Here is a 23,134-nt window from a genome sequence, read left to right as displayed (position 1 = left end):
ATCCAGTATCCTTTCCACGCTTTTCTTTTTAGGCTGACCCCCTGGCTGTAGCCTGTTCTTGAAATCTATCCAAAGAAACACTTCAGTTTCAATGGTATTTCGCTCCACAACCTAGCTGTCTTGGGTAGGAAGTACTGTTCACGCCGTGAACAGTAATAGGGTCCAGATATTAGGAATGATTAGATTATATTGGTTTGTTATTTTCTTAAATTTAGAGATTGGTTTCTTAAGGGTTAAGTCAGAGTTTCTTAAAGTCAGCCCATCTATATAAAGATGGGATTGTATCTCTTTGAATGAAGCAATGAAGAAAGAACAACCAATCCAAATCCCCCAAATACTGTAGTCTTCCTCCACACCGACTTTGCCCGGCCATCTTCCCGGCAATGGTTATCCTCCCTATCCCCAAATGAACTAAGGTTCATAACATCTGGTATCAGTTAGCTTTGGTTTCGATCTGATTTCATGGCTTCTGCTACCGGTGATCCATTATCATACGGCAATGTTGCGCACAGATCCAAACCGTACTCTTGAAGTTGAAGGAGAGCTTGCGGCGTAAAGAAGCGGTGGTGCGGCTACAGGCGGCGGCGCGTGGATTCCTCGCAAGGCAGCGAGCGCGGCTTCTACACGGGAGCAAGCGAACATATTGTTCCTGTCTCCATCCGTCGGAGGTGGTGGCGCCACTCCAAATCGGCACGCCAGTGGCCATCTGCTGGGAGCCGCTGACCGTCATTCCACGTAGGGACAACATCGTCGGAGGACTCGTGCTTGCGGTGCCGCTGGCCATCTACTCGGAGCAGCAGGACGTCAATCTGCGCAGAAAGGCGATCACGGGTGGAGCCGCTCCGACAACCATCCACACGAAGCCACCAGTCGTCGTTCTGCTCCATGTTAGTAGCTCCGACTCGTGCTTGCGGTGCCGCTGGCCATCTACTCGGAGCAGCAGGACGTCAATCTGCGCAGAAAGGCGATCACGGGTGGAGCCGCTCCGACAACCATCCACACGAAGCCACCAGTCGTCGTTCTGCTCCATGTTAGTAGATGTGTACGTTCTTAGTCTTGGCTCTGGATGGCTAGAGGCAAGTTTGGTGGTTTTCCATGGGATCCAGAAGAAACAAGCATCACGTGCAGATCAGAGCTACTAGGGGACTATGAAGGCTAGAACCATGGCCTCCACCAGACCACCACAGCTCGAGGGCGAGCTGTCTTCGAAGGAGGGAGGAGATGTCATGTGTAGGAAGTACTGTTCCGTGAACAGTAATAGGGTCCAGATATTAGGAAAGATTAGATTAGATTGGTTTGTTATTTCCTTAAATTTAGAGATTGGTTTCTTAAGGGTTAAGTCAGGGTTTCTTAAGGGTCAAGTCAGCACATCTATATAAAAATGAGATTGTATCTCTTTGAATAAAGCAATGAAGAAAGAACAAACAATCCAAATCCCCCCAAATACTCTAGTCTCCCTCCACGCCGACTTTGTTCGACCATCTTTCCGGCAATGGTTATCCTCCCTATCTCCAAATGAATTAAGGTTCATAACACTAGCAAAGCTGGAACCTGTGACCTGTTTTAAGCTGCTCAAATTAATAAGCTACCTTTTTTCTTTATTGTTGACCATTCTAATTTTCTTATAATATTTTGTTTAATGTTTGGCAATCTAATTTTGCACTATAGTTATTTTTATATCCAGTCACAGCACTAATCCGCAGGATGATGATGGCGGTGACCTCTATTGATGTTGTGCATCCATATTGGTCTGAACGATTTGGAAAATGCTCCTATCTTGAATTTTTCAGACCTTCCCTGTACATGCAACCCTATCTTCTTTCCTTGCTCTATTTAATTCTTAAATATAGTATAATAAAATATTGTTCTTCGACTGGTCATCATCTTTTTGAAGGAAGCTATTTTGACATTTGCAAGGCCGGGTTTGAAAGCAACAGTATGCTATGCAGTAGAGCTGGGACTTGGGTCGTGCCGTGCCGGCCTGGCCCGGCCCTCTTGTGTCTCGAGCCGTGTCGGGCCTAGATTTCAAGGCACAGTCAGCACATCGTGCTATGCCGTGCTGGCACGACAAGTCTTTTATTAAGTCCAAGCACGGCCCAAGCTCGACCATCCAGATACTTGTAATTAGATTCTACATGCATCTATGGACAAATGTTACTATTGCAATTAGGAAGCATATAAGCTATGGATGGTTGGTAAAAATATGTGATTTTCTTGAATAAATATTTACTTCCATGATTGCTGTTAATTAGAAAGGAAGATTAACTGCTATATTAGAACAACGAGCTAAGTATGCGTCGACAGGCTATTTTCGTGCTGTGCCGGCCCAAGCACGGCTAAAAAAGCGGGTCGTGCCATATGGCCCATTGTGTTCGTGTCGTGCCGGCACGGCCCAAAATATTTTGTGCCGTGTCGTGCTTTGGGTCGTGCCAAATGATCATGCCGCAGTCCGTCCAAAAATAGCATGACCCAAATTGCAGCTCTACTATGGAGTCACAATAAAGGTGACAAGTGCTTGCAGTATGGCATGTAAGTATGAAAATTCTAGATATAGCATGTGTTTCCAGAGATAACAAGTCTTCATCTAAACTCTAAACTTTGAGTGAACTTGCGGCCCATACTCTCCAAGGGCAACATTATTTTCCATATTTTGAGCACGGAAAATTTGAGTGAACTTGCGGCCAAACAGGTGGCTTTTTAGTATAAGGAATTATTGTTGACTAGGATGTGGGTGAGTATGATTTTACCAAATATTAATAATTATTTAGTTGAGATATACATAATATTTATTTTTCATAACGTAGCAATCTACTTCAATCCAAATATTTACTATTTAAGTTCTTCAGAGTTATTTTATGCATCCAATTATTTTTTAAACAATCATTGGTTAAACACGTGCTAGGATACGGAGGAACATCAAGGTTGTCGGAACGGAGGGTTATCGGAACGGTGAGCCTTTGTCTTAGTGGCAAATATCTCATCTGACTTGGTTAGAGTTTTGGTGGCGAGCCCAAGTTTTTTTTAGAGAACAGGAGGGGGAGATCCCCTGCTGAATATATTAGAAATAAAAAGTGATTACAAAGTTATTACAACAAATTAAGCAGAGCAAAAATTCTGTAGCAAAAAAGACATCAATGGGGCATTCTGTAGCAAAAAAGACATAAGTGGGGCATTGGTGACCGAGAACATATCCTTAGTGGAGCTCCAACATGGATCAGAGGTGTTAGTTATGTACCGATACAACATGGTATAAATCATCATGCTGATTTTGCATCCTCTCCAACCCACTCTTTTACATTTTTATATTTCATACTTGCAACTAAGTGCCTCTACTTTTTTAGAGTAGTTTTTACTAGGATTGATTATATTAAAAACTTTTTACGGGTAGTTTCCTTATTTGCATATTTAGATAGTATGACCTAACTTATGTTTTGTGCAAAACAGTGAAAGATAGAGGTGTTGTTTAGTTCCGGGGGCTAAACTTTAGTCGATATCACATCAAAGAGAATCTTAGTATTTAAAAATATTAAATAAAGGTTAATTATAAAACTAACTGCAAAATTTTAGGGCTAAATTGCGAGACGAATCTAATGAGATATATTAATCCATGATTAGCGGACGGTTACTGTAGCATCATTGTAGCAAATTATAGATTAATTAGACTCATTAGATTCGTCTCGCGAATTAGTACTCAGCTGTCAAAAAATATTTATAAACAGATTTTATTTGATATCTTAAAATAGTAAGATTTCTTTTGATGTGACAGGGACTAAAGAAAAGTCTATTGGAAACAAACAAGCCCAGAGTCACTCTGTTCAGCTGAAACTAGTCAACAGTGTTTTTTCTCTTACACTAAATCAGCACCAGCTACCAGCCAACCAGCAGTACTTTTCTCTCACAACAAACACTACTACAAAAACGATTTGTAGGAACATCCCGATTTTTTCAGGGACGGACCAAAATTTCACCCGTTGCTACAAATGGAACGGGGTTACTATAGCATCCGACCCGCCCCTAGAAAAACATTTTTAGGGGCGGGTCACACCAGCCCCTAAAAATGAGCGCCATTTTCAGGGGCGGTTCATGGCGTCACTCGCCCCTAATAAGAGCATTTCTAGGGGTGGGTGACGCCATGAACCGCCCCATAAAATGGCGCTCATTTTTAAGGGCGGATCATGGCCTCACTCGTTCCTACAAATTCATTTTTAGGGGGCGGGTGATGGCATGGCCCGTCCCTACAAATAGTTCCACACAAAAAAATTATAACTTTTTCATATGATCTCGGATGAAGTAAAATTTTATATCAAAATTATAGAGAATGACGAGATCTAAAACTTTGTAGTTGATAACTTTTTTCATTTAAAGTCACCTAGTGGTCCCAAAAAATATTATTAGTTCTCTAATAGCTATAACTATATAGTATCTGATATAACTCAAGTCATACTTTGAGGTTTTCACAATCTTAACCTTTGTATACATTGAAATATACTTGACATATTTTTTTGTTTCTATAGTTCACAATAACTATAGTGTAGAAGTTTCATATTTTTAATTTATTTTCTATATGTAAATAATTAAATGAATTTTCAGATAAAATAAAAAATATTTTTAGGGGCCCGCCCCTAAAAATGTGTTTGTAGGGGCGGGTGACGCCATCACCCTCCCCTACAAATCAATTTTCGAGATAATATAAAATAATAGCATACCTCATAGAGCCACAAGTGCTTGTGTAGTGTAGTGGTAAGAAAGGTACGCGCGAGCCTGGAGGTAGGCGGTTCGAATTCCAGTTTATGCAAGTGTGTATATTTCGTCAAAAAAATCGTAGCTTGATACTACAAGGCTAGCGGTGGTGGCTGGTTGACTAGGATAATTTTTTTCTTTTTTATTTTACTGTTTTTGATTTTTTGAACTTTTTTATTTTCTAGACAAGGATTTGAATGACCCGCCCCTAGAAATCGATTTTTAGGGATGGGTCATGCCGTGACCCGCCCTTGAAAATGTCATTTGTAGCTGCGAAAACTAGGGGCGGTACCACATTCGCCCCTAAAAATACAATTTTACTCGCCCCTAAAAGTCGATTTTGTAGTAGTGAAATCAGCACCAACCACCAGTCACAACAAAAAGTTTTAGTTTGGCTAATTCCATATACTGTTGCCATATTTATTTATTAAGTATTGAGCTAAGACCTAAGAGTAGAATAATATTGGAAAACTACATGTCCCTTGACACCACCGTATGAGTAGAACTAGTCCTTCTAAATTAATAACAAAACATGTATACATCTCATGTTTGATATGGTTTCAACTTCGGTTCTGTGCTTCTGTACCATAATTATAGACCATGACAATCTAAATTTTGAAGAGCCACAACAAAAAGGCTTCTCATGAAGATTCTCAGTCACATAAGCAAAATAAGCATAGACTATAATGCATCCCTAACATGTAAACAAAACTAAGTGTCTATCCATCAACTCGTAGTAGCTTGTGCAGATAATGTTCTTTTGATTGTGGAAACTTCAGCATAAACGTCCATCATTTTTGGTCGCTCTTTTGGTGTCTGCATAGAGCATGAGAGACCAAGCTTAACAAGCTGCATAATGCAGCTATATATTCCCATGATTGCGTGGCTTTCATGGTCTGGTTTACTCTCCATACCTTCAGATCTGAAATTTGTGATGATATTAGGATCAAGTATCCCATGAATCTTTTGGGGAAATGCATTTCCAACAAATTTCTGAAGGCTCAAACCATTATTAAACAACTCATCCGTTGGCGTTTCCCTGTGAGCATTTCTAGGATGATGATTCCATAGCTGTAGACATCACCCTCTATTGAGATCTTGCTCCCAGTTCCATACTCTGCATTTTGTTTAACATTGACTATTAAAAATAATAAAAAGGTTTCTTTTGAAAAAGCAAATAAAACGTGGATGATATTATGGATACGCAATAACATTTGTAGTGACGAGAAATATTAATATTATAAATGATTACCTGGTGCAATGTAACCAATTGATCCTCTTGGTCCAGCTAAGCTTGTAGAACTAGTAATACTTGAAGAATTATGGCTTTGAAGGAGCTTAGCTAACCCAAAGTCACTAAGACGGGCACCCATGACATCATCTAGAAGCACATTGCTAGGCTTCAAATCACAATGGACAATAGGAGGCACGCAACGGTTATGTAAATAATCCAATGCAGCAGCTATGTCCACTGCTATTGTTACTCTCGAGTCCAAACTTAACGGTCTTCTCATTTCCGAATAAATCCAGCTCTCTAGGGTGCCATTGGCCATATACTCCATTATAAGAGCCTTGAAATCATTCCGTTTGTTGTCCCATGTTGAGCATGCAGAAATCACCCTTACAAGATTACGATGGCGAGTGTTTCTGAAGGCCTCGCACTCAGCAACAAAGCTTTTTGGCGCTCCAAGTTCATCAAGCTTAAAAACTTTGATAGCAATAATACCACTTGCTTCCGACTCAAGTACACCCTTATATACTGATCCATATGTCCCTGAACCAAGCAAGTTGTCTGAAGAGAAACCATTTGTCGCTTTGACTAAATCAGCATAGGAGAAGTTTTTCATCTCCATGAATGATGGATGATCTGTTCGTTTAAATCTCTTTCTGCACTTCAAGAGAACAAATATTACACATGAGGAAGAGATCAAAGCAAGAGCCACGCTAATCCCAGTTATCATTCTTAGGTTGTGGGAGCTGCGCTTTCTTGATGATGCAACACAAAGTGGCAGTTGTGACATTGGGAAACTGGAGCATAACATGATGTTCCCTTGGACAAATACCTCACTAGAATTTTTAAATATCCCTCCTTTTGGCATTTGGCCCTCAAGATTGTTGAAGGACAAGTTGAGAAGATTCAAAGAATTGAAGGACTGGAAAAGAATTGGAATTTCTCCACTCAAGTTGTTTCGAGAGAGATCAATCTCAGCAATACCTCTCAAATTGTTGAAAGACTCAGGAATTCTGCCGTCAAGAAAGTTACCCTCCAGGTGAAGGGACTCTAAGCGGACACAGGCACCTAGACTATTTGGAATGTGGCCAGAAAGATGGTTGTTGGAAAAATTTAGTGAGCCTATGTTGATCAAGCCACCAATCTCCTGTGGAATTTTTCCAGAAAACTGGTTGTGGGACAAATCGAAACCTTCTGTTAGGGAGGTAAGAGAGAAAAGCTCTCTTGGTATGCTCTCATTTATGGTGTTATATGAAAGGTTGAGAGTGATTAAATTTTCTCATTTATGGTGTTATATGAAAGGTTGAGAGTGATTAAATTTTTGCAGTCACCTAGCGCTCTAGGAATGGCTCCACTGAAATTATTATCTTGCAAAAGTAGCTTGTACAGTTGACGGAGTTTGCCTATTGAAAGTGGAATCTGTCCAGAAAGTTTGTTACTTGACAAATATATGTAAGTCAAATTTGCAAGATTTCCAATTGAACCAGGCAGATTTCCGACAAATTTATTCTGCTCCATTCTAAGCTGTAAGAGGTTTGTGAGGTTCCCTATCTCTGGTGGTATGGTACCAGATATCTCATTTGCGTGCAGCCACAAGGCCTTAAGGGTTGCAAGATTACCAACTGAACTAGGCAAATTCCCTTGCAGTACGTTTGTTGCCAAAGACAACACCTCCAACTGCGTGCAATCGGCGAGGGACCGTCAGTTCAATAGGTCACTCTGAGCTTTAAACTTGTCGTTGGCCTTCTAACAGACGCCTGTTGATGATGTGCCAATCGTTGGTTTAACCGACGCTCTGTTCCGACGGGTGTCGGTTCAACCGGTCCTGAACAACTTCTTCAGCTCACCGAAACATCTCTGAGTAATGCCGAGGTCAAGGCACTAATGCCTGTGGATGCACCGTCGGTTTAACCGGTGCTTAAGGATTTCTTGACTTGGCCTTCACTTGCATAATCCAATGCACTAACACACTGCTGTCGGTTTAACCGGTGACCAAGTGTTAGTTTAACCGGTGCTCTAGTTCTGCTGACACTTATCTAAATCGTCACGGCGGCCACTATGATTTGAGCATCTCGACGGTGAATTGGACACATCTCGACGGCGAATTGGACACATTGGATTTCATCTATGGGACCTAGAAATCTACAAATATGATTTCACAAATTTGCTAGTCCCGTTGATTATATTGTCATATAATCACCAAATTTACAAACAATGGGCTAATGAGGTCATGTTTCTTACACAATCTCGAACCTCAATATATAACTCAATAATCATCGGGCTTCAACGATTCCTTCTTTTCTTTGCCCCATATGTACAGCTATGAATATGACAACAAATGTAAGCGGGTCTAACGACTTGTGTGTGTGACCAATTGTGTCGTCTCTGTCACTCGTTGCTGGCACACGAAGTTTCCTTTCACCAAGAAAGACAGCTCAAGCGATCCACCAACCACCCAAAGCTTCATTTCGGTGACCCATTGTGTTGAAGAAGACCCATGACGACCGGAGTAGCTGACTGTGCATGATTTGACATACCACCAACGGTTTCGGAGATTGATAGAAATATCCTTACGTTGCTACGCACTAATAATCGTCGACAGGTCGATGCTAGCTAGTCGTTTACGGGACAAATCAAAGTTGTTGAGGTATCTTAAAAACCAGTATTTGCCATGGAAGGTAATTTTGCGTGAATGACCAAAGAATTTCCAAATGTTTATTAGAATAAGAAAAATAAAAGAACAAAAAGAAGTAGTACAGCTAGTTTGTCGAGGGGTCCGAGTAGCCAAGTGGAGCAACCGGGAACAAACAAACACTACGGGAAACAAACGAGCAACTGGGCCCGTTTGGTGTGCCCTCAACGGCTTTAAGCTCCTCCTGACATGTACTCCCTCGGTCTTGAAATGTAAAACATCCTAGAGTTCAAATTTTGTATTTAAATATAAGATATTCTAAGTTGAGAGTGGATCAAACCATCTTAATTATACATCGTTTTCAGGTCTTTCCTAATGGAAAAACATGCGTGCAGCTATGTAGGGGGAGGTGCATGTGAAGGGGCATGCTACTTTAATTATCACATATTTGGTTACCCAAATAGAGTCCCAATGCTTAATAATTAGGAGTAGAAGAGTCTTTTCTACACAATTATAATCTGTCTTAAAAACTTCAGAACGTCTTATATTTGAGGATAGAGGGAGTATACTGTAGAGGTACTATGCAGTTCTATAGCAAAAATGTACATTTACTCTCTTTGGTCCAAAATGAACCCGAAAAGGGGAAAAGCGGGTGGAGCAAAAAAAAAATGGCTCTCCTCCTGCTCAGGCTCCTGCGCGCTACGGAGGAGAAGCCGGAGCCGGTCACATACGGGCCCGAGAATGGCGAAATGATTTGGTTGCTCTTTGCATCTTGTGCGGCCATGCGAAACGCTAAATGGAAGCGTTGCACCTCCTTTCTAAGAAAAGCTACTTCTAATTTGTTTTCTAACTAGAATGTCCTTCAATTTGGCTCCTTCGGAAGGTAAGGTCAGTATCAATGTGTAGTTTTATTATTGCATAGTTACCATGATTTGAAAATTTGGTGACCGTGCCGGATGAGTGTAATGATGATGAGTTCCTTTACCATCTCATAAAACTCCTCATTTTTTTCATGATGACCTCACCAGTGTAAAATTTATTGTCTGTGAAACTCTTATGTAACCTCTACCGAGACTGGCTTTAATTTATTCAATTGGTAGTGTGTGTCCACTCTCGCTAGTTCCTTTTATTCCACATTTCCACCCAACCAACTTTCTGTCAAACATAGGCATCGTTCGTTCCTCGGAATGCATGGAGCTCCATGGTATTATAAGTACTGGAACTGGTATTGCAATTTGAGCATCGAACACACAAGTTCTTAGGCGTAACTCTCCTCTCCAAAGGTAGAAAGCACATACTGCATCTCAGTAACAATGGCAAAGAACTCCTCGGCCTTCGTTCAGCTGCTGCTTGTCCTCCTCACGTTACTGGTTTTTGTTGCCGGCATCCTCGCACGAGATGGACCAAGCACCTGCGCCAACAATCGTAAGATATCACTGTTGCCTTTTCTAAATAGACGCAACAAGAGGTTCCGTTGCGTAAATTGTCTTTCGAACTTCTAGCTGAAGTCTACTTCATAATTTGTAGCAGCTCGACAGCAAGCCTGCCCTTCAATCCCAGGTAAAGGGAAGTAATCGTAAGCAGTGGGTCCGTGGACGCTAGGGCGGAATCCACGAGCCGTTTCTACATTATTTGCAGCAGGATTTGGAGGACTCTTCTGTTGGCCTCGCAAGTTTACTACATCAAACAATTATTTATACTTTGTATTATTCAGGTGCATGCTTTTTGTGTGTTGTGCTAATGTCGGCGTTGTGGCCTGCTTTACCAATAATATAGTATTACGATGGACAATTGGACAGTATATCTGCCCATACAATTAAACAGTTTGGAGAAGTTTATGAGTACACATGTATATGTGTGTTTGCACCAAACTGTGCCAGCGAACAGAAATAGTAAATGCATTACTACGTGTTAATTACATCTTAATTACGTACCAGGTATAGACTAACGAGTCACAGTACAAATGATGCTCTCGACTAATTGCATTAAATATTTTGTACAGATCTCTCTGTCCTTCTATATCTAGGCCTCATTTAGATGCAGGCCGTAAATTTTTTGAAGTGGAATCTTTTCACAAGTATTAAATATAACCTAATCACAAAACTATAATTACAGAACTCGTATGTAAACTATGAGATGAATTTATTAAGATTAGTTAATATATCATTAGCACATGGTTATTGTAGCAATTAATATAGCAATTTAGTGTCTAACAATGGTCTAATTAGACTCGTTAGATTCGTCTCGTAATTTACAAGCAAACTATGCAATTAATTTTTTATTTCGTCTAGATTTAATACTCCATGCATGTAAAATTCTCATTCGATGTGATAGTTTTGGAATTTTAAATTTTGCAACTAAACAAGGCCCTATTTCTAATAGTAAAATATTGCCTCTCTTGGTGATTATCATGGCTCATTTCCTCACTCACTCACCAAACATTCAAGCTCCTAGCTTGGAGATATGCTTCCTTAAGCACTTCCCAAAACGTTGGAAATTTGTGTCATCGAACTGTGGAGCCATTCCTAATGAATCCATCCCTTCGCTGACAAGCTAACATGGCGGTGAAGCCTAACCATTCCAGTGATTTGGTTTTCACAATCTGCCAATGGAATTGGCATATGTTTGCGAACTAGTTAGTTGGCCCGTGCTAACACTACGGGTTAAAAAAATAAACATATTTAAGTGCAGCATCACATAATTGTACTCTCAGAAAAAATGCATACAGGGTTGTGATAAGACCAGGAGCCCGAGCCAATAGCTTGAATCTATTCTCTTGCAAATCCATCTATACAATTCCACAAATTGAATGTGTTTTAATTTCGATGTCAATGGGATATGTTGATAAATTAACTGGAACTAACATCACATGCATGGAAGAAATATGCAGAAACAGAAAATGGAATTTATAAGCAAGTGCGCCCGTGGTAATGCCACGGGTAAGCAAATAAATGCAGCAATGCTAATTATCTTTGCCCCTCTTAACTTTTGAGCATATTGCATCTGCTCAAAAGTTTTACAAAAAAGTTAAGACAGGACTTTATAAGCAAATTAAACTGACAATATAAATAGGGGAAAACATAATTTACTTAACATAGATTATGGTATAGGGAGGTGAGTTATTAGTACCTATGACCAAACCATGGCACCAGCTAAGAATGCAAGGGTGTGTATTATCTCATTCTCACCAGATCTCTGCAAAAGAAATGATCAGCAAGTGTTTAATCTCCACTCATCTTTCTTAAACAAGTTATAATATTCCCGCTTATTTGGATGCACACTGGTAGCGGCCCGGGGGCGTTCGCCTCACAAGCTATATAGTTTTATCCGGAAATAAGAACTGATAAAATAAAAATTTTCAACAGAAAATCTAATGACTATAGTCAGCAGGAGCCATGTATTGGCAAGAGTTGGTTGCATTATCAGATATGCACACCACACTGACCAATTAACATCCATTATCATCAATCATGACAAACATTGTAGCGCTTCCATTTTTTTTTTGAAAACTGTAAACATAGACAAACAGAAAATATAGTTTGCCTAGACCCCAGGATTGTGACTCTCATGCTATATTAGCTGCAGTGTCCTAGCTTTACCACATACAAATCTGTATTTTCCTAATCCTAATCATGTTCTCTAGTGCTTGCCCATTGCTGTACAGCTTGGATTTGGAGGAAGAAACAGAGTAGGTCAGGATGCAACGCCAGGTTCTGCTCTGGTTTGGAGCCGTGCCTTGGAGTAGAAGCATAGGAATGAAACGTGTTGTTGCTGGTTGCTGCTTCGATTTGTATCTGAGGCCGAAGGGTGCGGTTGCCGCTGCTCGATTTAGTGGTGCTTGCAATAATCGACTGAGAGAGAAGTGGGAGGTTCTCGATGATTTCATCTGACCTTTCGGGGAAAGAGTGGAATTGGTCACCGAGAAGCCGTAGCCGCCGGCCCCGAGCCTGGCCCCAGCGTCGCGCCCGCTTGCATCAGGATGATGAGGTGCTGCTGCGTTTGTCCGCTCCAACGTGCTGCTCTTGATCTGGAAGAGAGAGAGAGAGAGAGAGGGAGAGGGAGGGGGGGGGGGGGGGGGGAGGGGGAGGGGGAGGGGGAGAGGGAGCGGGAGGGAGAGGGAGAGAGAGAGAGAGAGAGATGGGGTGCAGAAATGGCAGTCTGATTAGTTATACACCATGTACTTCAGTGTGGCACTTGTTCCCAAAAAAAAAGTGTGGCACTAAACTTCTGGTAACCCTTGATCACCTTGTTCACGGCATCAAGGAAATCATTTTCAGTCACTGTTTTCCTACGGGCCGGAATGGCATACATCCCAGCCTCTGTGCATACAGTCCTTATATCCGCTCCTGTGATAACAAATAGGTAGATGTAAGGATCTGAGTGTCTTAACAAAGAGGCTTCCAGTGAAAAAATCCTTTAGCAGAAGGCATGCAGGAAAAAAAAAATGACAATGTATACACTCACCAGTGGAGTTAGGGCAGAGCCGTGCAAGAAGCTCGAAACGAATAAAGATTGTTCCAATTCAGGCAGAAAGGTTAATCAAATCATACTTTTAGCTCAGCATCAACAAACAACCATTCAGGCAAAGTTCCAATTCCTTACCAGCAAAAGGAGTGAACATAATTTGATTTTAGATTGATTTACTCAGAGCACTGTAGTAACTATCTAGCTTTTACTCAGAGCATATCACATAAAAAAAATGCAGAAATCAATATTGGTTGTTAACATACTGCCCTGCTCGACATAAATATCTGTGCAGAAAAATCTGGAAAAGGAAGTAAGCAATAGGCAAGATGTCAACATAATTCCATTACCTCAAAAGATATTACAAGCATCGCTTCATCCTCTTAATTCCACTTTACCGATTTGCTACTGAATACACCAAAGTTTGGGTTTCTGCAACATTAAGTATTCAATTGAAGAGATGCGGAAGGAGAATGGATTAATACTACCTCTATGGCATTCTGCCAAACACATTCTGCGCAGCAGCTCAAGCTCTTACCATGCCGACCACGGAACATGTTCAGGGTGTCATGGAGTTGGATTCGGCGGAGGCATATTTGGTTCTAGCTGCAATTTTCGTCACTATGATGCAAGTTGTGACTGAATCTGAAACCCATAACCCATTTCAATCTTCCATCTGCCCCCTCCATCAGATTCACATATTTGAGGAGAGAAGGGGGAGTAGAATCCATTAGGCACCTAGTCTGTTTCTTGCACATAGCAACAATCGATCATCAGTAAAAAAAAAAGAGATTAGAGAGGCCAGAAGAGCGGTTCTTGTCACCATTGACAATTTCACGAATACCAGGAAGAAACGGTTCACATATCTCAGGCAGCCTCTTTCTGTAATGCTCCGGCAGTACATCACATCGATGCAATGCACTAGCACAGCCTACAAATGTTCTATCAATCTGGATTGGATAAACAACATGATCAAAAAGAGAAGCATTACATGAACATGATCAAAAGAGAACCTAGGAAAATGATAATTCAAAGCAGCTGCATCCAACACAAAAAAAAACACAAGATAAACAAGCATTACAAATTTATCCTTGACAATGTCAGACTGAGATGCAGAACTCTTTGCAGGATATGTTTTCTCCAGGTCCAGTGCAAGATATGTTTTCTCCAGGTTCAGTCAACCAAAAACTGAGTTAAACTAGTTTGGATTTCAAAAGGAGCATGGGATAATTAGCTAAATACTATAGCTCCACTCCATCCTTAAATAGCATTTGACTAGTTTCGGTTTTAAAGGAGTGAACTAATTTGCTGTCCTTTAATGTTATATATTTAAGATGGAGAGAGTACTATTTTTTTATTGCACGAGTAAGAAGCAAACCTGGACCACCACTTTTCCACGCTACAGACTTGTCTTCAAACTTTATGAACTCAAGCAGAAAGATAACCTGGTAAGAAAAGTTGCATGATATTAGATAGAACAGTTACAGAGTATTATTGATAGCCAAGGCGGTAAACTATTAAAACTTTAAAGCAAGCACATGGCTTATATGATCAATCCTGGGTGCGATGCAAATAAGAGAAGGCAACGAGAGCCAGTGCTAGTGAAAGCAAGGTAGAATTAGAAGTACAAACATTATCAGCAACTTCATCATTGATAAACCACGACCACAGATTCTGCAGTAACACAGAGAAGGATCATAAGAAGTTGAATTAAAGTGATTGGCCTGCAAGCAAGGGCGGCTTAAAATGGGTGTATACATACCTTTGGTCCTTTGCATAAATTCTCGTAGACATGGAAGAAATCAAATGAGAGAGTTCAAACATCATAATAAAAAATATAGAGTCCACGCATCAAGTTTAAGAACATCTAGTCCATACACCAAATATATTACAATGCTTGACAAGAACGATACGATCTAGACATTACACCTAGATTATGCTGTACTCAGATCCTGGCTTCACCACGTAGTCCACAAGCCATCCAGCTAGTTCTTCTTGAAGTGCTACTAGCTCGCCCATGAGCAATTCACGTGAATCCAACTCAGTGTTCTGGAAAAAAAATGACACAACAACAAGATATTAGACAAGTTAGAAAATTCAAGACACAAGAACATATATCAATTAACCATTTCATACAAACCATTTCGGCGCTTCTGCAATCGCCGGTGTAGCAGTGCATGTAATGCATTACATAGAACCCACAGTGATCGTTGCCCGGAGGCTGCTTGAGGATGTATTTAGCCTCTTCTACAGTGAAGTCTCCCCAAAAAGGTCTATGGATTTTGCTTTTCTTACGGTACTTAGCGAAGGCCCTATATATGAGCGAAATTATGAAATAGAAATTGCATGAATAAGACACACGACATTGAAATATCGTATAAATTCACTTGCTTTACTTACTTGTTGACGACATCAATGACGGGCTGGATTAGTGATAATGGCCTCTTTCGTGAGTCATAAACCTCGATTCGACTATTGTTAAGGTTGATATCGAGTAGGACATGATGATAACTGTATATAAGACACAACAAAGCAAATTAATAATAACCGTGGTGAGAATAACTTTGATATGGAATTAAAAAACAAACTTACAAGCAATTGTATGAAAGAAGTATGGATCTTTTATCCTGCATGGAGAGGAAAGCTTTGTACAAGTAGTCAACGGTACTTGGTAAATTGACTGTGTTCTCATGTACGGTGCTAGGGTCCAAGAAGCCTATATTGTTAATCCCACATCGTCTACATTTGTGTGACTCCATTCTAGAAAAAAATAATGAAAAGTTAAACATGCTAATGAGTGATAAATGATGACAGATGATCAGTAGTGAGGATACTTACACAGTCCACAAGGTCATAATTGAGACGTCGAGAGCACGCTGTTGGTAGAAATGATACAAGTGCTCGAAATCAACCCACACTCTGCCTTCCCCCTTATGAAGATCTTCATCAAGATAACTTGCCCCAAACAGCTTACTTTTTTGCATCTTGTACCAAGAATGCAACTGTCGCATTCTTGTGGGTAGCTTCGGGATTTGTTCTGGGGCCACCAGATCTTTCCCCAATTCAAATTTCCAGATAATCGGTGGTAGTGGCAATAGTTGTTTCCACCAATCTTCTCCATACTCAATTTGAAGAAGTTCTAACTCTGTCATGTTGTTTTGTTCACAAAATGCGGCCCGTTCAGCTACATTTAACTTGTGTGCAGCTCGGGTTCCTTCACGCCACCTCTCTATATTCATAGTTCACTCATAGTCTGAAAGCGGAGGTTGATTATTTCCAGTTTGCGGCATTTTCATTAAGTTTAAGAAATGGTCCATTGCACCTTTGGGGACTATGAAGTCCTCCTCTACTTTCTTTCCTTTTTCTTTGAGCAGCGATGTTATGCTTCCACTCACCTGTTTCTTGCCCGTCCCTTCACATGGTCCCTCTGGCTTTTCTGCCGGTTCTGAATATTGCTTCTGAGATGATATTTTCTGTGTTCTCGATGATGTCCGCCTTTTTTTAGGAGGGCTAGGAGGAGTTAGCTCTCTTTGAGGTGACGGCGGGCTTGATTCTCTGTTGGACTTTGGTGAAGGAGGTAGGTCCCTCTCCGGTGACTCTCGAGGATCATCATCGGATGACTCAGATTCTGATTCAAATATTATGTAGCGTTTCTGCCACGCCACAAATCCTCAGATGTTATCCCCTAGCAACCTACTGTCATCACCGGGGATATCCAACTCCACATTTTTGTATTTCCTCTTAACAAGAGAATCAACGGTAACCTTTGCATAACCTTCAGATAAAGGGCGATTATGCAGCATAACCCCTTCGCCGGTTGGCCAAGCCTGACCTACAGCCACCTTCATATCAAAGAACTTCTGATGGATGTATAGCTTGCAGGTTGTTGGTTGTGTGATCTTATCCACAGGGAAGGTGACTCCAACATCCTCCTCAGGCAACGCAGTGCTTCCACAGCTACTCCGAACCAACCCTTGTGGACTTGTAAGATCTGGCGCAACATCTCTCATTGCTTCTCCTGGTGACAAGGGAGCACCACGGGAAAGTGATTCCACAAGCTCAGCCCGAAACTTCTCATTCGTTGCATTTACTTCTTCACGGACAGCTTGTAAAAGACTTTGCCACTCGGCCTGTTGTTGAGCATTCCTCCTCCCACGGCTCCTGTATGTGCCCAAATGTTCGGGGAAGGCACACCTCCATGGAACATTGCCGGTCCCACGTGTGCGCCCTGGGTGCTCTTTGGATCCAAGTGCTCGAGTCAGCTCATCGTTCTCCCTGTCTGGCACGAAAGCGCCAGTGGAAGCAGCCTCGTGTGCTTCCTGAATCTTGTGTCCAAGATCCTCAGCATCATGATCACGAAAACCAAGGGAACCATCAGGATTGTAGTACGCACCCCTCGCTAGAAGATACCTCACGGCCCGAGGATCCCACCCATCTGTCTGCAGCGTAACACCACTATGGACCAGCCTCTCTGCTTGCTCCTCCCACTCGGGTATTTTTCTAATATACCCACGAGAGCCGGTCTTATGGGGCTTATCATTTTTCCTACAATTCTGTGAATTTGTGGCGCTGCTAGCTTGTGCCTCCTCTGACCTCTTGTACAAGACAAACTGTTCACAAAAAGGTCGTTGGTTCGGAAAATCCTTCCAATCTGGCTCAGTTTCATTCTTCACATGCTTGTTCAAGGTAAATTTGAAGTATCTGAAAGAGTTGCCCATGAGAAACAGTGCTCGACGCCGTGCTAATGGCTCTGAATCCTCGGGGAAGATGAACTTTTCTTTCAACTTGGCCCAACATATTTCCTTGATTGAGTCCGGTACCACCCAAGTCTTATCCTTCGCATTCCAATACCTGTACGTGATGGGCACATTCTCCTTCACCACCACCCCAATAGCTGACTTGTATGGCCCCATCACCTTGACAGGAGCGACGGGCTCACCTAATTCATCGAGCTCGGTAATAAGAGACCGACCCTTAGGCATCTTGTTCCGACCTCGTTTGGCCCTACCGGCAGCTGATGTTGTGGTCTCTTCCTCAGTCTGAGCTGGCGCCTGCACATATGTTGAACAGTTATTTCCTACAATTGACCAATTAGAAGAGCACACATATATGCGACACTGAATTACCTCATCATTTTGGTTGAGGTTTAAGTACTCAGAAGGGCTTCCATCCCCTCCACCCTCAGTATTACTATGGGCCCCTCCATCATCATTCTCCGCATTATTCTCAGCTTCAGCTTGTTTCCCACGACGAGACTTGAATCGTGAAAATCGCCCCATTATACCTGAATTTGAAGCTGGTTTAACTTTTACATCAAAATTTGCCAAAACAACTTACAATTTGGAACAGAGGAATTAGCAAATAAACTGAGATTTTAGGCTTTAAGCTGATGTGAGGTCCATGTCGAATTCGTTGCAGGGTTTCAAGTCAAGAATAGAGGATGTGAGGGAAGAAATCCTTCGGAAAAGGAGGGCCGGGAAGCTGCCTGGGGACACCACCAGCATCCTCAAGCAATGGTGGCAGCATCACTCCAAGTGGCCATACCCCACGGTGAGTGCATTGTAGCTATCATGCATGCATCCAAGAATGCAACCAGCCATCTGCTGCCTGCTACTGATGATGCATGGTGTGGTCGCTCTCCACATATTAGCTGTTCTCCATCGTTGCTAATGAGTTCTCCAATAATGATTCGATACATCCCTCCAATGATTATTTCTGAAACACATGCATGTATGTATATGTGTGTGTAGGTGATGGATCGGAGATCGAGCTGCACAACAAGGCATGGCCTGATCCATCTTGCTCTTTCATTCAGCAAATAAAAAAAGGCTAGACTGATCTTCTTGTATACTAATGCTACTGCTTGCTAGAAATGGGAGTATGCAACGCACTAAGACCAATGAACAGATTAGGATGGAAAAAGGGAACTAAAATACACTTCTTCAGAATTTATCATATGCTGTTTGTCACATCATCAAATGAATTCAAGATACTGTCTTAATGGAATGCATAACCACAGAAGCTAATCTAAGATGGACAAACACTTTAGTCAGTTGAAAATCAACCAAAGGGAATCGGGGCAGCTGAACTACCCAACTGATGCCTAAAACCTATTTTCTGAAAGGCTGTGCTTATATAAGCAGCAGATCTACCCATGTAACCCCCGTGACCTTGACTACTTTAACTGAATTTTAAGGAAAACCATGGTAAAGTAGGTGATTCAGTTATAAGTTATGCATGCCGAAGCAGAACACATATGACCTTGACATCCAAGGCTGCATCAGAAGCTTTTGAAGCCAAATTGTGTTTCTCTCCAGTTAGCATAGGACATGGGGTGTACACATGTACACGCGATAATTCTTGCAAACGAAATCAATGCTAGTAGGTAATATATTGTAACTGGATTCAGATCCGAACACAAATAGTTTTGTTAGGGTTTAGGGTGCTCCGTCTCGCACAGCGGAAGGAAAGAGAAGGGGGCGGACATACCTGGAGGATACGCTCGTCGCCGGCAAAGCGCTGGGCAAAGACAGGACAGATGGCGCCGCCGCTCGGCCCAGTCGTCGCCGCCAGGGAAGAGAGATCTGCTGCTTAACTTCAGGGATGGCGGTGCGTCCGGGGCTCGGGGACGGGGCGCCGGTGCTCGGGGATGGCGGCGCCGGGGCTCGGGGACGGGGCGCCGGTGCTCGGGGACGGCGGCGCCGGGGCTCGGGGACGGCGGCGCCGGGGCTCGGGGACGTGGCGCGCGTTTGAGATTTGGGGCGGTGGAGTGGCGACTGAGAATTGGGGCGCGCGCTAGGGGAAAAAAGAAAAACAGGGCTCCACCGTCGGGTCCAGCCCTCACCCGGCGGTGTTGATGATCTACACCGTCGGGTCCAGCCCTCACCCGGCGGTGTTGAGTGTCTATACCGCCGGGTCTACTCCCAACCCGGCGGTGTTGAGCCCCTGCAGGCACTTCACATGCCCACTTCATTCAAGACAAAGTGGAGGCAAATATGGCAGCAATCCATTCACGACATATAATTAATAAGTTTTACACCATACGAAGTGGAGGCATATAATTAATAAAAATACTTTAATTCTTTCTAAATATTACATGGTTAAATTAGTACATAAATAGTGAAAATATAGCTTCAATTGACGATGAGGGCCTCGTTATGATCAAGTCGCACATAAGCTGGTTCTTCTCCCTCTTCAAACACAGGTAGGTCGATATCGGGTCCAAGTGGAGGCATGTCCTGAAATCCCTTCTCTTCATCCTCGGTCATATTTTCAACACTGACGATCTTCCTTTTCCCTTGCAGCACCACATGTTTGCCCTCATTCGCTAGGTCCTTTGCATAGAAGACTTGGACTACATCTTTAGCCCATATGAATGGTTCATCCCTATACCCTATGTTGGTGAGGTCAACGACCGTCATGCCGTACTTGTCCGTGAACACACCCTTAGGAAGCTTGATCCACTGGCACCGAAAAAGAGGGATTTTTAGTGGTCCGTACTCTAGCTCCCATATCTCTTCTATGAACCCATAATATGTCTCCAATTGACGATTGTCGTTGTAAGCATCGATACGGACACCACTATTTTGGTTGGTGCTTTTCTCATCTTGTTTTCTAGTGTAAAATGTGTATGCATTTATCTCATATCCTTGGAACTTTAGGACCGTACTAGATGGACCGATGGCCAAAAGATCTAGTTGAGCATTGCCGGTATCGACACCTGCTAATTTAAGTCATAACCAGCCTCCAAACTCCTCTTTATGTTGTTTTGTGAGCCATGCTTCTGACCTACCGCGATATTTACCTTGTAGTTCTCTCTTGTGCATTTCAATATAAGGTGAGACTACAGATGCCTGCTGCAGAACGGTGAAATGTGCCTGATTAAAACTAGCCAGGTCATCGATACGAACTGATTGCTCACCAATCATACCTCTGCCCCCCAGCCTTCCCTCATGACGAGATACTGGAACTCCCATTCTATTAAGATCCAGGTAGTATGTGCAGAACTCAACTGCCTCCTCTGTAGACCATCCATTAACCATGCACCCTTCTGGACGATATCTATTCCGAACATATTTTCTTAGAACACTCATCAACCTCTCGAAAGGAAACATCTGATGCAAGAAGATTGGACCAAGAGCTTTTATCTGGGCAACAAGGTGAGTGATAAGATGCACCGATATATCAAAGAAAGTTGGTGGAAAATGCATCTCGAGCCGATTAATTGTGTGAATCAGGTCTGCTTGCAGCTTGTCAAGTGTGTTTGGGTCTATGACCTTGTGTGAGATTGCGTTGAAGAATGAGCACAACTTTATGATCGGATCTCTGACCTTCACGGGAAGCACGCCCCTCAGAGCAACTGGGAGCAACTGTGTCATAATGACGTGGCAGTCATGGGCCTTCATGCAGCTCATGTTGAACTTTAACTCCTTCATGTTCGCAAGCCTTCTGATGTTTGATGAGTAGCCCGTTGGCACTTTGAGTTCGTGGAAGAAGCTACAAATTTTCTTTTTCTCAATTTTATCCAAGGTCCAAGATGCAACCGGAAGCTTCGTCTTCCCATCATGTTGAGTAATTGGATGCAGCTCACTTCTGACATTCATATCTCGCAGGTCCTGTCGAGTTTCAAGTGAGTCTTTTCCTTTACCTTTCATGGCCATTAATGTTCCGAGCGTGCTCTCGGTAACATTTTTAGTTAGATGCATGCCATCAAGTGCGTGACGAACAATCAAGTCTTGCCAATAAGGGAGTCTCCAGAACAAGGAATTTTTTTTCCACAACGAATCAGCTGGAGCGGGTACACTTCCTTTGCCCTTTCCTAGTACAACTCTTAGTTTACTAACCTTCTTGTATATCTCCTTCCCATCTAGAAACTTGGGAGGTAAACGTTCATCCCTTGTACCATCAAAGGATTTCTTGTTCCGGCGATATGGGTGAGCCTTTGGAAGGAACCTACGATGACCCATGTAAACCATTTTGTTGCTATTCTTCAACCATCTTGCGTCGGTATCATCCAAACAAACCACACATCCCTTGTAACCCTTCGTTACTTGGCCTGCTAAGCTACCAAGGCCGGGAAGGTCTGTGATTGTTACAAACAACATTGCCTTCAGAGTGAAGTGTTCTCGCTTGTACTCATCCCACACCTTGACACCATCGTTCCACAACTTCATTAGATCATCCACCAGTGGTTCCAAATACACATCGATATCATTTCTAGGTTGTTTTGGCCCTTGGATTAGTAATGGCATCATGATGTAGGTCCGCTTCATACACAACCAAGGAGGAAGGTTGTATATGCAAAGAGTTACAGGCCACGTACTGTGTTTGCTGCTCACCATGTTAAAAGGACACATCCCATCCGTACTCAAACCGAATCTTATGTTTCTTATTTCCTTTGCAAACCGATTCTTGTATTTGTAGTTGATAGCTCTCCACTGTGAACCATCTGCAGGGTGTCTGAGATTCCCATCAACGAGTCGATCTTCGGCATGCCACCTCATTAGCTTGGCAGTCTTCGCGTTTGCAAACAACCGTTTCAAACGAGGAATGATAGGAAAATACCAGACGACCTTGGCAGGTGGTCGTTTGTTGCGGTCACCTTTCATTGACAATGCTGATTCAGGACATTTGTACCGTGAAGCTGAGCACACTGGACATGCATCCAAGTCTTCATATTTGCCGTGATACAAGATGCAATCCTTAGGGCATGCATGGATCTTTTGTACCTCCAGTCCCATTGGGCAAATCATTTGCTTCGCTTGGTATGTGTTTTCAGGCAACCCGTTAGGGCTTGGCAGCAACTTCTGCAATAAGCTTAACAAATCATCAAATCCCTTGTCTGACAAACCATTACTAGACTTCATCTCCAATAGCATCAGGTTTGCTTCAAGTTTAGACACGCTGCAACTTGGGTAAAGTGGTGTTCTTGCATCTATCCTCATCTGCTCCAACTTCTTCAGATTCTTTTTGTCAAGAAAGTCCGGTTCCGCATCACGTATCATCTGGTCTAGTGCATCCACAGCATCATCAGCAACTAATGTTTCCTGCATGGTTTCATTTACGCT

General features: G+C 42.4%; 2 protein-coding genes, 1 long non-coding RNA gene and 1 pseudogene across 3 annotated transcripts; 1 reads left to right on the top strand and 3 right to left on the bottom strand.

Moving 5' to 3' along the window:
- Positions 1-5,236: 5,236 nt before the first annotated feature.
- On the bottom strand, positions 5,237-13,874 carry LOC120706940 (annotated as a pseudogene).
- Positions 9,852-10,518, top strand: LOC120706941. Its single transcript, XR_005688542.1, has 2 exons — positions 9,852-10,028; positions 10,131-10,518. It is a non-coding gene; the product is annotated as an uncharacterized LOC120706941 (long non-coding RNA).
- Positions 13,875-14,869: 995 nt separating the features above from the next.
- On the bottom strand, positions 14,870-17,081 carry LOC120706939. Its single transcript, XM_039991699.1, has 5 exons — positions 15,906-17,081; positions 15,660-15,827; positions 15,468-15,578; positions 15,208-15,379; positions 14,870-15,116 (listed from the first exon to the last, which is right to left on the bottom strand). The coding sequence occupies exons 1-5, from the start codon at positions 16,304-16,306 to the stop codon at positions 14,997-14,999; spliced, it is 972 nt and encodes a 323-aa protein (XP_039847633.1). The 5' UTR covers positions 16,307-17,081; the 3' UTR covers positions 14,870-14,996.
- A 3,119-nt stretch (positions 17,082-20,200) lies between these two features.
- On the bottom strand, positions 20,201-23,119 carry LOC120709786. The gene is made up of 2 exons (XM_039995436.1): positions 20,872-23,119; positions 20,201-20,787 (listed from the first exon to the last, which is right to left on the bottom strand). The coding sequence occupies exons 1-2, from the start codon at positions 23,117-23,119 to the stop codon at positions 20,201-20,203; spliced, it is 2,835 nt and encodes a 944-aa protein (XP_039851370.1).
- Positions 23,120-23,134: the final 15 nt, after the last annotated feature.

Source organism: Panicum virgatum, chromosome 5K (genome assembly GCF_016808335.1).
Source record: "Panicum virgatum strain AP13 chromosome 5K, P.virgatum_v5, whole genome shotgun sequence".
Classification (NCBI taxonomy): Eukaryota; Viridiplantae; Streptophyta; class Magnoliopsida; order Poales; family Poaceae; genus Panicum; species Panicum virgatum.
The sequence above is the reverse complement of the archived record's forward strand: the minus strand, read 5'-3'. Positions and strand labels throughout refer to the sequence as shown.

What these genes read in the sequence shown, in the direction of transcription:
- LOC120706939 (XM_039991699.1), bottom strand. Translation starts at nt 16,306, where the DNA reads ATGAATATAGAGAGGTGGCGTGAAGGAACCCGAGCTGCACACAAGTTA. An exon ending in ATTATGACCTTGTGGACTGT is followed by an intron (nt 15,828 to 15,905) that starts GTAAGTATCCTC and finishes ATTTTTTTCTAG; the next exon opens with AATGGAGTCACACAAATGTA. An exon ending in ATTGCAGAAGCGCCGAAATG is followed by an intron (nt 15,117 to 15,207) that starts GTTTGTATGAAA and finishes TTTTTTTTCCAG; the next exon opens with AACACTGAGTTGGATTCACG.
- LOC120709786 (XM_039995436.1), bottom strand. Translation starts at nt 23,119, where the DNA reads ATGCAGGAAACATTAGTTGCTGATGATGCTGTGGATGCACTAGACCAG. An exon ending in GCACAAGAGAGAACTACAAG is followed by an intron (nt 20,788 to 20,871) that starts GTAAATATCGCG and finishes TTAAATTAGCAG; the next exon opens with GTGTCGATACCGGCAATGCT.